This window comes from Acartia tonsa, chromosome 13 (genome assembly GCF_053477335.1).
Source record: "Acartia tonsa isolate MP-2025a chromosome 13, ASM5347733v1, whole genome shotgun sequence".
Classification (NCBI taxonomy): domain Eukaryota; kingdom Metazoa; phylum Arthropoda; class Copepoda; order Calanoida; family Acartiidae; genus Acartia; species Acartia tonsa.
The window spans coordinates 5,195,585-5,212,792 of NC_137272.1; the positions used below are offsets into that span (position 1 = coordinate 5,195,585).

General features: G+C 34.3%; 2 protein-coding genes across 7 annotated transcripts in view; both read left to right on the plus strand.

Moving 5' to 3' along the window:
* Positions 1 to 423: 423 nt before the first annotated feature.
* On the plus strand, positions 424 to 14,697 carry LOC145304531 (isocitrate dehydrogenase [NADP]-like). Of its 5 annotated transcripts, none has more exons than XM_080146430.1 (22): positions 424 to 535; positions 1,256 to 1,382; positions 2,310 to 2,365; positions 2,570 to 2,627; positions 3,378 to 3,455; positions 3,817 to 3,900; positions 4,189 to 4,286; positions 4,513 to 4,615; positions 4,854 to 5,016; positions 5,365 to 5,453; positions 5,795 to 5,881; positions 6,580 to 6,666; positions 8,054 to 8,206; positions 8,338 to 8,472; positions 8,782 to 8,886; positions 9,647 to 9,782; positions 10,349 to 10,503; positions 10,867 to 10,950; positions 11,732 to 11,800; positions 12,948 to 13,074; positions 13,451 to 13,527; positions 13,900 to 14,697. In XM_080146430.1, exons 1-22 carry the CDS (start codon positions 471 to 473, stop codon positions 14,053 to 14,055), a joined length of 2,292 nt encoding a protein of 763 aa, XP_080002556.1. In that variant the 5' UTR covers positions 424 to 470; the 3' UTR covers positions 14,056 to 14,697. The 5 variants fall into 5 exon arrangements, with proteins under 5 accessions (XP_080002556.1, XP_080002559.1, XP_080002557.1 ...); XM_080146433.1 differs by lacking the exon at positions 424 to 535 and adding an exon at positions 736 to 758; XM_080146431.1 differs by lacking the exon at positions 424 to 535 and adding an exon at positions 794 to 893.
* The window catches only part of LOC145304530 (NAD(P) transhydrogenase, mitochondrial-like), a 76,667-nt gene continuing 74,151 nt past the window's right edge, over positions 14,693 to 17,208 (plus strand). For both annotated transcript variants that reach the window (XM_080146429.1, XM_080146427.1), the window contains exon 1: positions 14,693 to 14,791. The gene's annotated coding sequence lies outside the window, so the exon portion shown is untranslated. The remainder of the gene's footprint in view (positions 14,792 to 17,208) is intronic.

Genomic DNA, 17,208 nt, shown 5'->3' on the forward strand with positions numbered 1-17,208 from the left:
GGATTTTATTGTTAGTATTTAAATTTGTAAATCTTCCAAATGCGAATAAGAAAATCCGTCAAATAAAAATAAAAATCCACAAGAGTATACTTTGGTATATTTCTTATTTTATAGAATTCATTTAGCTTGTATCCATCAATTTTATATACAAATACATTATACAATGAATATCCTTTCTTAGAATAATTTAAACATATGTTTTTGTATATTTTGTAAAGTGTTTACTTTTAATCTTAAACTTGATATAAGGCCTGATAGGTCTAGTTTGCTTAACATTTTATAGTTATACATAACATTATATATACTAGCAGCTACACCCCTAGAACATTTTGCTAAAACATTAAACTTTACTACAGACTGTCAGACAGACATATATTATCCTGTTCCTTTTTTTGTAAGGATATATTTACTTTTTAGTGCAAATAATAACTTTTTGTTGTATCTTAACTTTTATTTTCAGAGGGATAAAAATGTTGGGATTACGTTTAGGGTTGGGAACACTCCAGGGATGTAGGGTTTCTTCAAATATGGCCAGGTTAGTAACTCTCCAGGGATGTAGGGTATCTTCAAATATGGCCAGGTTAGTATCTCTCCAGGGATGTAGGGTATCTTCAAATATGGCCAGGTTAGTTACTCTCCAGGGATGTAGGGTATCTTCAAATATGGCTAGGTTATTAACGTTCCAGGCATGAAGGGTATCTTCAAATATTACTAGGTTTGTAACTCCAGGGATGTAGGGTATCTTCAAATATGGCCAGGTTAGTAACTCTCCGGAGATGTAGGGTATCTTCAAATATGGCCAGGTTAGTAACTCTCCAGTGATGGAGGGTATCTTCAAATATGGCCAGGTTAGAAACTCTCCAGGGATGTAGGGTATCTTCAAATATGGCCAGGTTAGTATCTCCAGGAATGTAGGGTATCTTCAAATATGGCCAGGTTATTAACTCTCCAGGCATGTAGGGTATCTTCAAATATGGCCATGTTAGTAACTCTCCAGGGATGTAGGGTATCTTCAAATATAGCCAGGTTAGTAACTCTCCAGGGATGTAGGGTATCTTGAAATATGGCCAGGTTAGAAACTCTCCAGGGATGTAGGGTATCTTCAAATATGGCCTGGTTAGTAACTCTCCAGGGATGCAGGGTATTTTTCTTGTTTTCTAGTAGAGCAGCTACTTGATAATTGTGGTTATTAACATATACCTATAAGATATATTATTAAGATAGTCGATCTGTCTGTAATGAATCTTATTTGTAGATGGCTGAGCACCTCCAAAGTTGACTGGAGCAAAATTATCTACACAGAAACAGACGAAGCTCCTATGCTGGCCACCTACTCTCTTCTACCTGTCATTCAGAGATTTGCCAAGCCTTCTGGCATCGAGGTAGATATTAGATAGGATAGATAGTTGGATAGATAACACAGATAGAAGGATCGAAAGATACTAAATTCTGACAACCTACTCCCTTCTACCTGTCATCCAGAGATTTGCCAAGCCTTCTGGCATCGAGGTAGATATCTAGATAGATAGTTGGATAGATAACACAGATAGAAGGATAGATAACACAGATAGAAGGGTAGAAAGATACTAAATTCTGACAACCTACTCCCTTCTACCTGTCATCCAGAGATATGCCAAGCCTTCTGGTATCGAGATAGATATTTAGATAGATAATTGGATAGATAAGATAGATAGAAGGATGGAAAGATGCAACTATTTTTCTACTACCCGTATAACCTCTCGGGATAGACATGGATAGATAGAAAATTAGCTAGCTGTAAGCTTTTCTGTTGGTCAAATATAACTAGAACAACTAAATATTTCTGCATTTCACCTAGTAGTAGTAGGTATTCATATGCCAGGGATTGGATACTGGACGACAAATTAATTTAATGGACAAAAACCAGTTTGAAGAATTATTGGTTCAAAAGTTTGGACACTTTGTGCAAACCAATCAACTTTGAGCTCGAATGTAGAACATACTAAAACTTACAAATTACAGCCTTTAAATCCCTGGCATATTTAGTGACGCTTTGAAATTCTTTCATATTTGTATGTATATACCTAGAAATAGCTGTAAGATAAATCTGACTTTTTTTTGAAAGTTTCCCAAACTTCTTTTTAATGTACACGTGACCGTCAAGCAAGCGTTCACCCAGCTGTCAAATAGAAAGTTTACTCTAGTGATTAATTTTAATTTCTACACTTATTCCTTCATTTTAACTTGTATGGGGATAATATTTTAAAAACGCAGGTAGGATACAGAAATACCTATTTCATTTTTTTTTCTATAATTGTAATTGTTCGTAGGTTGAGAAACGTGACATTTCCGTTGCTGGCAGACTTATTGCACACTTCCCTGAAAGGTAAAAAAGTACCTTTTTAGTAGATTTTTAAATTAAGCAACATTATCTAACATATTTTTACAAGTCTTGACTATTTGTACAGTCATGTAAAAGGTTCAAAACCATGCAATAAATCTTTATTCTCGCCTTGTTTTGTATGTAAAAAATCCATATGTACAATAATGTGATAGTTTCGAAATCTAGCAAATTATATTTTTTGTGTAGACTAACACCAGAACAGAGAATTCCCGACGAACTCAGCGCCCTTGGAGAACTTGCTAAGGTGATATTTTTTTTGTTTTCACAAAAAATGGGGGTTATAAGTTTAATGCTTAGTGATCTCACAGTTTTGAAGATTAATTATTAGAGTTCTAAATGCATAGAGTTCAACGTTCGGACACAGACCAAACAAAAAATCTGAAAAATCCATTGTTTTGTAAGTTCAGCCACCCCCCCCCCCCCCCCCCATCTTATTCATTTGCTTATAGATTTTGTGCTTTAAGATAATTAATTGTGATTGTTCTTAAGGGTTAAAGCCCTGTGTAGGTTTTATAAAAAATATGGAGGTTTGATATTGGTCCAGGAATAAAAATCAGGATCATTCAAAAATGTTTCTTTTATACTCTCAAATCTCAATATCTGAAATATTTTAGTTTGCAATTCTTAGCTTTCTTTTTAGGAATTCTGAACTAAGAATATTTATGTAATTAGATTGAATAAATGTTTTCCATAGAGAGAGGGGACAATGAGCTGTTTATTACTCTAGTCTCCAAAGTTTTACATTAACATTTTCTTATTCGTTGACTTAACAACTTTGAGGACTTGAATGAATTTTGATTGGTTGATTCATTAAGTTGAGTGTTAAAAATTTAAATTACAGAAGTGGTAATTTTGTGTATCATCATTGGGGATGTACATCAATTTATCAGCCATTGTCTTATCCCTTTAGATCCCTGATTGTTCTCTGTGATAGAAGGATACATCTTTAAAAGATTAATTAATCTTCCCCCCAAAAAATAAAATTGTATTTCAGACCCCAGATGGCAATATCATCAAGCTGCCCAACATCTCCGCCTCCATCCCCCAGCTCTTGGAATGCATTGCTGAACTACAGGAAAATATTTTTAAATCATGGACAAACTACTCGCATTACTACTTAGGTCTAAACACAAATATTGTCTACACACAAACAAACTTTTTAAAAAGTTGTAACAAAATTATTTTAATAAGCCTTTGAATTTTGGTAGAACATAAAAAAGGTAACTGCAAGCAAAAACAATTCCTTAAGAATTGAAGGCATTTTTTTGCTGGTATGGTATATGAAGGAAATCTGAATGAAAAAATGTATATTTTTTTCTTCAAATTTACAGCATACAAACATTATTAGTAAAATAAGTTACTTATTGAAATTTTACTGTAATCAAAGCAAAAGATTTTTAAAACTTTGTCCATTTCTAAATGAATTATCTGAGCAGGCCAAGGGCTACAATGTGCCCGACTACCCCGCCAACCCCAAGAATGATGAAGAGGCCAAGATCAAGGAGACTTATGCCAAGGTGAGCATTTCATTTTATTATTTTTAGTAGCGAAGCTACTTTATAATTCACTTTGTCCGTCCGTCCGTTTTGTGATTTATTCTAGTTTAACTAATGTTTATTTTTCTTGACACTGTCGTACAGTTAACTTGTTTCAAGATGTCCATCCATAACTTTTAAGCTTCGCTATTAATAAAGGTTGTCAGTCATCCTTGTTTTTTTTTCCTTCCGAGTAAAGTTAGAAATTTTGTATTCCAAAGTTTTGTGCCTAACACTAAAGAATCTACCTAAACGTTTCTATTTTGCCAGGTTCTCGGATCTGCTGTGAACCCTGTTCTGCGTGAGGGTAACTCTGACCGTCGTGCTGCTCCCCCCGTCAAGGAAAACGCCAAGAAGATTGAGAAGAGGTAATCTTTGTTGCTGCGTTACTTACACAATTATTATTTTAGATATTTAATTCAGGAAGGGCTGTTTATTATACTAGTCCCCAAAGTATTATATTCTGTTGGTTGGTTCATGACGTTTCAACCACTAATTTTATTCTACAGACGGGGTAGTTTTGTGTATCATCACTAGGGACGAACATAAATTTATCACCCATTATAAATAAAAAGTAACGTCTTGTCTATTAAGATCCCCTGGCATGAAGCCCTGGAAGAACACCTCAAGGACCTGCGTTGCCTCCATGGCTGACGGAGACTTCTTCTCCTCTGAACAGAGCCACATCATGCCCAAGGTAATGAGAACATTTCATCAAATTTTTCTAATCCTTATGATAAAGTAACAGGATGCTTTTTTTGTGTGTGTAATGTGTATTGAAGGATCTCGCCAACTGCTGAACCTATATGGGTTTACTTTACAGGGTAGCTTCTGGGAAGGTTTTTAATTATTTTAGGGGAGGGAACCCCCAAAATTTCTTAAACAACAATTGAAATGGGGAGGCTGAGTTCTATTTATACCTCTATTTATTTCAGGCTGGCAACGTGAAGATCACCCTACACCAGGCTGACGGTACCACCAAGGTGTTGAAGGAGACTCTGGCGCTGCAGCAGGGCGAGGTCATTGACGCCACCAAGCTCAGCATCAAGGCCCTCAATGAGTTCTTCGAGAAGGAGATCCAAGACTGCTTCGATAAAGGTATTACTAAAATTTGCAGTTGCTAATCTGACGTTGATTTATTTATGACTTGCGGCTACGCCCCCAAGAGGCCTCTATTTTTCCTTTAGATTTAAAAAGCAAAGGTTTGAGAAGGTGGTGGAACCCTCCCCAAAAATAGTTAAAAACCTTCCAATGACCTTTAAGAAGCTACCCTTTAAAGGAGAACCATATAGGTTCAGCGGTTAGCGAAATATTAAGGTACAAACAGACAGACATCATGTTACTCTATTATAAGGATATTATGATGTAAGCTAAATCTATTCTTTTGTTCTTAAAATTACATTTATCCCTATACAGTATACATCAACAGAAATTTGTAAATTCTAGGCTTAATGATGTCCCTGCACATGAAGGCCACCATGATGAAGGTTTCTGACCCAATCATCTTCGGACACTGTGTCAAGGTCTACTTCAAGGTGAGCAACCACTTCCTTTTGAAAGTTGTGACTTGTTCTAATTTATATTGTATGACTGTACAGTGTACATAGGGATCTTAAGGGATAAGACAATGGTCGAAAAATGGATACACACCCCCAATAATGATAAACAAAATTACTTCTTCTGAAGATTGTAATAATAGGATATTTAATCTAATGAACCAAACAATCGAAATTTAACAAAAGTCCCCAAAGTAATTAAAAACTTTGGGGACTAGTGTAACATAAAGCCCATTGTCCCCTCCCTCCATAGACTGTACAATAATATACATTGATTTATCAATTTAAGATATAATTAGATTTAATTTTCAACTGTTCAGGATGTTTTTGCCAAGCACGGAGCTCTGTTTGCTGAACTTGGTGTCAACCCTAACAATGGTCTTGGTGATGTTTATGACAAAATTAAGGTAGCTTTAACTTTGATTTGTAAATAAATAAGAATGAACAATATTTTTAAACATTGCAATTAAGATTTTGAAGAATTTTTTAGTGATATTCTTGTTATCCTTATACTAAAGTAACAGGATGTCTGTGTGTCTGTGTGTCTGTCTGTGTGTACCGAAGGATCTCGCTAACCGCTGAACCGATCGGGTTCTCCTTAACAGGGTAGCTTCTCATAAGTCCCGGGAAGGTTTATAACTATTTTGGGGGAGGGTACCACCACCCTCCCAAGAGAAATGACAAAAAAATCGAAATTTTAAAAAAATTAGGGGAGACTTCAACGTCAAATAAAGAGGTATCGTCATAAAAATTAACTTTAACAAACAAAAACATTTAAAGTGCCACTAGAGGCCTCTAGGGGCGTAGCCGCTAGTTCTATGATATAAAGTAGTAAGGTTTTTTTTTGTCTGAAGCATAAGATCTCAACTACTGAACCGATTGGGTTCCCGATTGAAGGTTAGCTTCCCATAGGTCCTGTGATGGTTTTTGGCTATTTTATTTCAGGACATTTAATTTTCTTTCCCCTTTGTATACAAAGCCACTAGATGCTAGGGGCATAGCCGTTAGTTAATTATCTATTAAGTTATGAACAGACTTATTTGTGACTTTACATTCAAAATGGCGCTTAAAATATTTCATATTCTTACGATTAAAATTATTTTAGGGCCACCCGAAGCAGGCTGAGATTGAGGCTGATCTGATGGACACATACACCAAGAGACCTGGACTCGCAATGGTCGACTCCAACAATGTAAGTATCTACTGCTGCTTTGTCAGGCGTCTATGCATCAACGGGCCTATTTCATGCAAACAAATTTGATTCATTATCATAAGTAATGCGCTTTAAAGATATAAAAATTACTCCTCTTAGCAACAAAATTTTGATGTAATCAAAAAAATGTACATAAAAACGCAGAAATCAAATGCCCGTTTTTTTAAATTCCATTCTTTGCACCTTAATGGAAAAATGTCCTTCATATTGTATTTGACCGCATATCGTATACATTTTTTTGCTTTTCAATATTCTTACTTTTGCTTAGATTTAAAATGATTTTTAATTTTAAAATAATTTTGAAAGAAATAATTATCCTGTATGATCATGGTTGCAGGGAGAGGACAAAGAAAGACAAATCTTATGTATGAAAATAAAATAAGTTAAATCAATATACAATTTTTTAGCTTTGTTAGGTAGGTAATTGCCTACATCAGTTATTATTTTTGTAGGAACACCTTGTGCTTAGTTGCTAAGTGTGTCAGCAGCCTCTAAGCGTATATAGATTTAAAATAGCCTTAAAATTCTTGGGGAAGTAGGGGACTGTCCCCCTTCAAATGACGCAAATAGCCAAGTTTTATGCTTCAGCTTTCGTCTGTACAAATAATGTAGATTTTTTTGTGGCGTCTGCCAAGTTTAGGCTGCTAGGCTATCCCCAGGGATTAGGGTAAGTCAGAAATATTCATCTAGGGCTAGTAATTTAAGATTTTAAACTAAAAATGCCTTATTTTTATTAAAATATTACTACACTATTTGAAATTTAAGATTGATTTATTCCTATGCTTTTCCGCGTGTGTAGATAAACGTGACTTGTGTGTTTGTGCAGCTAGCCACAGCCAGGTCAACTTAACTCCTGCGCTTCCACACACCCAGACACACACACGCACTTGTGTGCGCCTCGACGATCAGCTGTTCCTGTAACCAGGAAAAAAATCCGCGTAATCTAAAAATCAGCTGATTGGCTCTTGCTGCACTTGGCAGACTTTTTTGAGGGAGAACGGGGGGTAGCCATTGCAAAATGAAAGCAAAGAAATAATTTAAGAACATTTTTATGCAAAGAATTTGTTTCAATTCTAATAATTCTAAAGAATATATATTTTAACAAACAAATATATTAAATACCTCTAGCTGTAAATGACGCAAGAATGAGGCAAGCGTAATACTTTTTTCGTAGGGCTAGACTATGGAATGTTGTAATGACCTACTCTTTTTATGCCCGATAAAACTAAAATAAAATTAAACTTAAAAATTAGATGAATTGCGTTTGCGTCATAATTTTAAAAATGCCCATCTTAGATTTTTTTTTCATCAAGATTTTTAAAAATAATTTTCTGTGCCACAAAAATAGAACTTTTTTATTATTAAGGGTATTACCAACTTGCACGTGCCCAGCGATGTTATCATCGACGCCAGTATGCCCAATGTTGTGAGAGACGGTGGCGCTATGTGGAACAAGGACGACAAGTTGGAGGAGGTCAAGTGTATCATCCCCGACAGAAGCTACTCCACCATCTACAAGGTAATTAGACACTTCAAATTGTCGTAGATTTATAAAGATTTTTTTACATGCTTGGCATTTCTGTTATTGTAGAGCAACTTTGCCACATTTTGACCAATTGTAGGTATCTTATTATCTTGTTTTATTTGTAGGCTATCATTGAGGACTGCATTGCCAACGGTCAGTTTGACTGGAAGAGCACTGGTCACGTGTCCAATGTTGGTCTTATGGCCCAGAAGGCTGAGGAGTACGGCAGCCACGACAAGACCTTCGAGATCCCCGCTAAGGTAATTGATAAAATATAGTATGGTAGTAATTTTAGATAAAATAAATTACTGTTTGGCTAGAAGATTTAATACTGATTGCATATAACTTTTCTTCTGGTTAACTTTTATAACTTAACTTGGATTAACAATTAGCGGCTGCTCCGCTATCATGTGGGGACCACGTATTCTAAGAGGTAGGGTAGATAGAAAAATAGCCTAAACCTTTTATTGACAAATTCTAATAAGCCACTTTCTACAGTTGTATCTTTCCCTTTACTACATGAAAACAGTACAGTCAACACAAAAATAATAATGGACTATTTATTGCAGGGCACCGTTGTTGTCACCGATGAATCCGGAGCCACCATCTTCCAGCACTCTGTCGAGGCTGGAGACATCTGGAGGATGTGCCAGACCAAGGATGCTCCCATCAAGGTAGATAGATATAGATAGATAGATAGTAGAGGCTGGAAACATCTGGAGAATGTGCCAGACCAAGGATGCTCCCATCAAGGTAGATAACAGTTGGATAGATAGTAGAGGATGGAGACATCTGGAGATTGATTGATAGATAATTGATATCCAGTAGGGATGGGAATCCGTCGAATTTTTGGGCCGGATTCGGATTCCGGATTCTGAAGGAATCCGTCAAAAAAAGTGACGGATTCTTGCGGATTCCGGATTCTTATTTTTGGTGGATTCCCGATTCGGATTCCGGATTCTAGCAGTATTTTAAAAGGCCGTCCGTCACAGAGGGATAGCTTTTTTCGTTAATTTATCACTATGTTACTTGGTTGAAGCCTTGATTTGTTTAAAGTGTTGACTTCCAGCATAACTAAAACATTTACATCACATTAGTAATTATTAAAATTTGTTATGTAGAAATTTTTTTTTGATCTTTGCCTTCAAACAGAGGAAGTTGTAAGAAAAAAGACGGTAATTTTAGCCTACCAATTTAGAATCCGGAATCCGCTATAAAAAACGGATTCCGGATCCGGATTCGGATTCCAAAATTTGCCGAAAATTGGGCGGATTCCGGATTCGGATTCCGGATCCGGATTCCCATCACTAATATCCAGAAAGAAGGTTTTTTTAAGGATTCTAGACATTTACATTACGAGATTGCTAAAAGTCCACCTCCTAATTTTGAATATTTTATTTAAAACAAATATCTCAAATTCATTGTTAACTTTAGGACTGGGTGAAGCTTGCCGTAAACAGAGCTAGAGCCTCCGGAGCCAAGGCCGTGTTCTGGCTGGATCCTGCCAGAGCTCACGATGCCAACCTCATCTCCCTGGCCAAGAAGTACCTGGCTGAACATGATACCACAGGTATAGATAGGATAGCCAGGATAGAGTAAAATTGAATAAAAGTTACTTTATATTCTAGCCCCTAGCATTTAGGTGCTGCTCTGTATTCAACAGTGCAAAAATGGGATAGAAAAAACTATCCTATTCCCAAGACTTAAAACTGAAAATAAAATAGCCTATTACCATCACAAGACCCGTGTAAAGCTTACCTAAAATGGAGAACCCAAATGGTCCAGTATTTATTGAGATCTTAAGCTTCAGGCAAAAAAAACCTTTACTAGGTACTTACTTTATATAAAGGATGATAATTTTAATGAGTATTGGGTTAAAACAGTTTCTCACTAATAACAATATTTCATGATTCATATTTTAATATTTCATTTTTGATTTATTCATTATACGTGGAAAAGTTGGATTTGAGAGTTTGAGTCTCATAATATTTCAATATCACTAGGATTAAAAAGTAAATTATGTATCGTATCGCATTATTCTTGATCCGTGCCTTAGCTACGAAAACTGGTTTTAATCTTATAATTGTACATTTTTATATCCCTCGAAAAGCTGTTTATTACCTATAAAATTTTAAGGTCTTGATATTGAGTTTGCCAAGCCTGAAGAAGCCATGAAGATTGCCTGTACTCGCGCGCGCGCCGGTCAGGACACAATCACCTGCACTGGCAACGTGCTCAGAGATTACCTCACTGACCTGTTCCCCATTCTTGAGCTCGGCACATCCGCTAAGGCAATCAATCAATTAATAACATTTAGCGCGTTTTTTTTTCAATAAAATATTTGTCGCATTTTTTTTTATAAAATAATAGGATTTTTATTGATCTGGTATAAAAAGTGCACTTAGTGATTTTATTTAATTTTCCTTTCAGTTTAATCAAGAAAATTGCATTTCCTCGTCAAGTAAAGATATTCCAGTCATGTGTTTTCTGTAATTTTTTTACATCTGCATCCTTAATGATTTTACCTTCTATTTTGATGCAATTTATTTTTTTCCTTTTGTAAAATGAAAAATGTTCGGTATAGAAATCACGAAACCTTTCGTTAACCTGAAATATTTATAATCGAATAATTGATTGATTGGTTGTTAAACTAGATGTTGTCTATTGTCCCTCTGCTGGCTGGAGGTGTCCTCCTGGAAACTGGAGCTGGTGGCAGCGCCCCCAAGCACGTTGAACAGGTATTTATTACAGGGAGGGAGAAGACATAGGCCTGTAAATTACACTGATACCCAAAGTTTTAATCTCTTTTTATTTGGTTCCAGGGGTGTATATTCTGCATGGGATCCCCGGCTCAGGGGGGGGGGGGGGGAAATAAAAAATAAGTGGTTAGAGGGAAAAAAAATGTAAAAATTAAGAAAACTGAAAACATTTTTTCCATTTCCCCCCCTCCTTAGTGAATAGAAAATAAAAAAATGTGTGTTAGGAGGGATAAAATAAATAAAATATAGAGTCCTTTAAATATTTTTCCATTTTTCCCCCTACTTGGTGAGAAAAAACTAGGGGGGGAAAAAAATAACAAATTTTGTAGCCGGGGAAAAAAAATAAATCTTGTGCAGAATATACACCCCTGTTTGGTTCCTAACTAGTTGTGTTTAATCTTTTCAACGAATAATTCTAATCTACAGTAGTAGCAATTTTGTTTATCATAATTGTGGATGTAGATCAATTTATCGTGCAGTGTCTTATCCCTCACGATCCATGAGTTTTGCTGACTTCTTTGTGTTTTTTTACTTGCTTTATAATCAGGGTGGGGAAAAACCTAGGGTTTTTTTAAAAAGCCAAACCCAACCCAAAAACCCTTAAAAACCCAGGGTTTTAATGGTTTTTATGGGGGTTTTATTGGTTTTTTTTTTTTTTAAACCCTGGGTGGGTTTTTTTGGGTGTTTTTTTTTGTATGCCCACCATGTTTATAATACTATTTCTGAATACGCCAGATAATCCTTATTAATTTTATTTTAGTTCTTGAAGGAGGGTCACTTGAGATGGGATTCACTGGGTGAATACCTCGCCACTGCTATTGGTTTCCAGGTAATTGACTATTAGTTTAACTGGTCTCCAAAGTTTGTAGGCTTAAAAAGTTTAGGTACTTCTATTAGATTTGTAATAGTTTTTTTTTCTTAAGTTGAGGTTCAAAACATTTCAACTAATAAATTTTATCTACAAAAGGGGTAATTTTGTATTTCATCATTAGGGATATATATCAATTTATCGCCCAGTCCTTATCCCTTTAGATCCCTGAAAATTTTTACATTTTGTTTTGATCTTTTATATGATTCAATATTGTTTTTAAATTAAAAGAACAATCTTCATTCTTTAAGAGGTGCATCTTTGTTAATGTCAATTTGTGTTTCTTCGACTTTACTGTAGCATTTGATAGCAAGCAATTAGGATGAATTCTTGTAATTGACGAAATCTTAACCTTTTTTTTGACATTTATAGTTGAAAATCTGAATTATTACATATTAAAGTGTACTTAAATAAAATGATGTCAATCTATTTACAAAAAATTCAAACTACAAAAAATTAAGTTCATTTAAGAAATCCTTTATTTATATGATAAGAAAAGATATTTTTTGATTTAAAATCTTTTAAACTAGGTAGGTAGGCAGAAAAAATGTAAAAAAAATGGTTGTTTTTTTGAAACATTCTAGACTAATACTAGGATATATTGAATTACAAGACAAATAGCAACAATTTGTTAGGTCTTTAATATATATTAAAGTTCACCTCATACAACCTTTTTATATTTAATTGTACCTATCTAGTTTTTTTTATATGAAAAATATACTTTTTCTAATGCGTTTTTATGGCTTTTAAGGATTTTAAGTTTAACAAAAATAATAATCTTGATCAATAAATGTATAAAGTGCTAATTTGAATAGCATTTTATGAAATTCCCAGAGAGAGAGATAGAGAGAAAATGGGCTGTTTGTTATACTAGTCCCCAAAGTTTATAATAGCGTTTCCTTATTCGTTGGCTTAACAACTTTGTTGACTTTTCCTAATGAATTTTGAAAAAGCAAAAGTTGAGTGTCCAAACGTTCCAACACTAAATGTAATCTATAGAAAGGGTAATTTTGTGCATCATAATTGGGAATGTACGTACAATATACATCAATTTATCGGCCTTTGTCTTATCCCTTAGATCCCTGACCAACCCTTTTCAATGTTTTAGGAGCTTGGTGAGCGTACCAAGAACCCCACCTCCACCCTGTTGGGCGACACCCTCATGAATGCTGTGGGCAAGTGGTTGGACAACAACAAGTCTCCCGGCAGGAAGGTCAAGCAGCTTGACAACAGAGGTAATTAAATAGCATAAAACTATCCCCAATATATAATATTATGTATATATATAGGTTTTCCAAAGGTATCTCAACATATCAAATGCTTTAATACATTTTTTATACTGCGCTTCTAGAATATAGAGGGCACTGTATCAAAAGGGGTAGATACGGGACAAAAAGTAGCCTAAAACCATCCCATGATGTATTTGAAGCTTCCCCAATCACATTAGTAGTTATTGAAATTTTAAGCTTTACACACAAAAAACTTAGTACCTACTTCATATAATAGGATAACCTCTAAAACCCTGTCAAGTGATTTAGGTTTCCTGAAATAAATAAACTTGATTATGTAGGTATTAAAAAGCTTAGAATTTCTAACTGATAATTATTTCAGGTTCCAACTTCTATGTTGCTCTGTATTGGGCCGAGGAATTGGCTGCTAAGGACGCCAAGTGGGCTCCTTTGGCTAAGGTAAGCTTGTTGGATAGCCAAATAGCAGGGGTATATATCCTGTACAAGGTTTATTGGTTTTTTTTCCCAAGGAGACAGAAAAAATACATATCTGTTTTTAGTAGGTACTCTTTATTTTATTCTTTTTTTACCCCTCCAACAAATTTTTTATTGTTTTTTCCCTCAAGGAGGGGAAGAAATTGAAAAAAAAAATTATAATTATAAGCTGTATATACAAAAGAAAGTTTACCTATATGTATAATAGTATATATATATTTACTAGAGTTGCCATTTTTGCCCTTGTAATTCGAGATTAAAGCGTAGTTTTAGAAATTAATAAAGAAAGGTTTCTTTCAGATTTTTAAGCCTAAATAACCAACTTAATTATTTTAGGCCCTGAAGGACAACGAAGAGACCATTGTGAAAGAACTGATTGAATGCCAGGGACCTCCTTGTGATGTTGGTGGCTACTACAAGGTTGACGAGGCCAAGGCCAACGCTGCCATGAGGCCATCCAAGATCTTCAACGAGCTTATGGACAAGTACTAAGTACAAAATCATCATCACCCCCCAACCCTGTATCATCTAATAGAGAAAACGCGCGGAAAATAAAAACAAAATGGCCGCCAAATTATTATTAAAACCAGCAAAAAATTGTAAAGATATGTCATGAATAAAAACTTTTATGTAGATCAATTCTGAACAAAAGCAAGCTTTCTGATGAAAACCTGTTTGATCATGACTCCAAACTGGTATTAACTAGTTTATGCACAGTAAACTAGTTTTAAACTGGCTCCAGTTAGCTTGCTTACTATCGTTTTCCAAATCAAAAATGACTAAATAAATGACATATCTTTCTGTATTACTCAATGACTGTTTATTATGTTGATTTTTCAACACCTTTCATTTTGACAAGCAAAAAAACGTAATCCCAAAAATTTTGTTCCAAAATGAAGTTCTAGATTAATTTTTTGTCATTTACTAAAAATGTTTTTTTTTTTTGTTAATTTTGTGTAAAATTGTTAAACTCTGTAAATAGTAATAACATTTAAACCAAATGTTGATATAATTTAAATATGGATGTTATTTGAATATTATATAAAATGTATTATTAAAATTTTCATCAAAATTGTTAAGCACTGAAAATGCATTTTTTAAAGAAAAAAATTGTCCGCATGTTTATTTTTCAGACCAATTGTTTGGTCCCTTGTTGTGGTGTCAGTGAAAAATCAGCTGTTCATTTCCTGCTGTACATCAAAAACCGGTTTTTAACACTTTCTATAAGGTAGGAAAGTGTGGTGTGCTAATATTAGAACTAATAATCTATGAAGTTACTAACATTTTGTTTATTTAAAAAATAAATATATATTTTCACTTGTATTAATTTTAAAAGATTTTGAATAGCTTAGGTGTTTAAAACTCCTGTTACATAATATGTAAACCTTCTCGTGCAGTTTTTTTCCTTCATTAATTTTACATTTCCCGGCGAATTAAACTTTTACGATGGGATTTTTTAAAGACTTTTTTTAGTTTAACTAGGAAGTATGTTAAAGGATTGATTTATTTCGCAATTAATAACTTGTCTGAAAGGGATACATTAAATCTGAAAAATAGGTCTTACATCCAAAGTTAAAGCATTGCTTAATATTTTATTTAAGCTCTTATAGAATTTCATACTAAAGTGCTATATATATTTAAAAGGGGGGGGGGGGGGGCGAAAGTGACACTTTTTGAAACCAAAACTAAAAGTCAAAGGAACTCAACTAAAAAAAAGTTACAGGTCTGACATTTTGCATGGCAGTTGCTTTATAGGGGTACAATATGGAACTGTGACGAAACGGCGTCGCAACCGCCGAAAACCGCCGAGAAAAGGCAAAAAAAAATCGGCGGGAAACGGCGGTTTTCGGCGGTTGCGCCGCCGTTTCTTCACAGTTCCATATTTTACCCCTATAAAGCAACTGCCATGCAAAATCTCAGACCTGTAACTCTTTTTTTAGTTGAGTTCCTTTGTTGACTTTTAGTTTTGGTTACAAAAAGTGTCACTTTCGCCCCCCCCCCCCCCCTTTTATTATCTAACATGGGAGCTAATTCAATTACAGAAATAACGAAATACATACAACATACATACATTGTACAATACCAAAATATTAGTATTATCATGCATTTTAGTAAAATAACTGCTACAGTGTTATTTTAGATGGCTCCCCTTTGTTGATACATTTCGGGTTTACATCGACTCACTCGTAAAAATATTTTAAATTAACAGAGATCATCCATAATTATTAAATACTAGCGGCTTCGCCCCTAGCCTCTAGGGGCTTTGACCCAAGAGGTTTAATCAAACCAATTTTTTGTATTTTAGATTTGAAAGAAAAATTAAAAAAAACATTTGGGGGGGGAATTTATTTTTTTGGGGGGGGGGGTAGTCGACCCCACTATTTTAATTTTAGTTTTAAAAAGAAAGAAAAATTTTTTGGGGGGGAGGGAGGAAAATAGCTTAAAACCATCACAGGACCAGTAGGTATAATCCCTGAAAAGTAGAGCCCAATTGGTTGAGCGGTTACTGAGATCTTAAGCTTCAGACGGACAGACATCGTTCTACTTTGTATTATAGATTATTAAATATTATAAATAAACAAGACTTTTTGCTGTTCTTTAAAACTGCTTGGGTCGTCTTAATTTGGAACTATAGAAAAAATATTTTGCAAGGCCAATACTTAAACCTAGCATTCTATTTTTTTTGTTGCTTAGGATTACAAAATGTTTAACTAGGTACTTGTAAAAGATTATCTAAAAAAACAACACATGCACAGGATCTTAGTTAGTTTTCAAAATTATGAATTAAAATTAGTTTTAACTAGGAGGAAGATTTAGATATCTTTATAAAAAAAACCTTCTAATATAGATTTAATATAGTTTAAATAACCTGAAAAACATGTGAACAAAGGAGTTGGGGTGTATTTTAGTGTACATACCAAATTTATCTCAATACCATCGAAGCTTTTAACTACTTTTTAATTCGCATTAATTACAATTATAACTCCCCCCCCCCCCCCCCCCATCCCCATCCATATATTTGAATAGGGAGGGGTTAGTTTTGTTAGAATATATTAAAGACTTTATCAACTCCTTACTTTTCCTTCTCCCAAAAATCCGCTTTTTTTTAGGAGATTATAAAAAATTCAAAGGGATAGTTCTATGAAGTGTATTTAAAGAGTTAAGGTACTTAGAGTAGTGAACTTTTATATGTCTTAGTAGAATATATTAAGCATTGGATAGATATGATTATATGTTAAAGAATTTTTAACATTGACTAGACCAAACTTTTTTTATTTGACAATATCGAAAAAAGTTAAAGTGATTTGCCACATAAATTACATGAGAATGGTCTATTGTTTTCCAAATATGTATAGCCAAAACAAACTATCAGAGAATCTTTTTCCGCATATTTTACAAGAGTTATAAAAAAATTGAACAGGGGTTCCCCTTGGGACAATTTACTTAAAAAACATAAAAAATAACGTCCGGTTCATTATAGGACAGGTTTTCTATAGATTCTTTTTTTTAAAATAAAGAAAACCATCCAGTTTACTTACAATATACACATTATCTCACGCGGAAATACCAACTAACCATACAACAAATGTTGCAAATCACTAACTTTTTTAGATATTGTCAAATAAAAAAAGTTTGGTCAGGTCA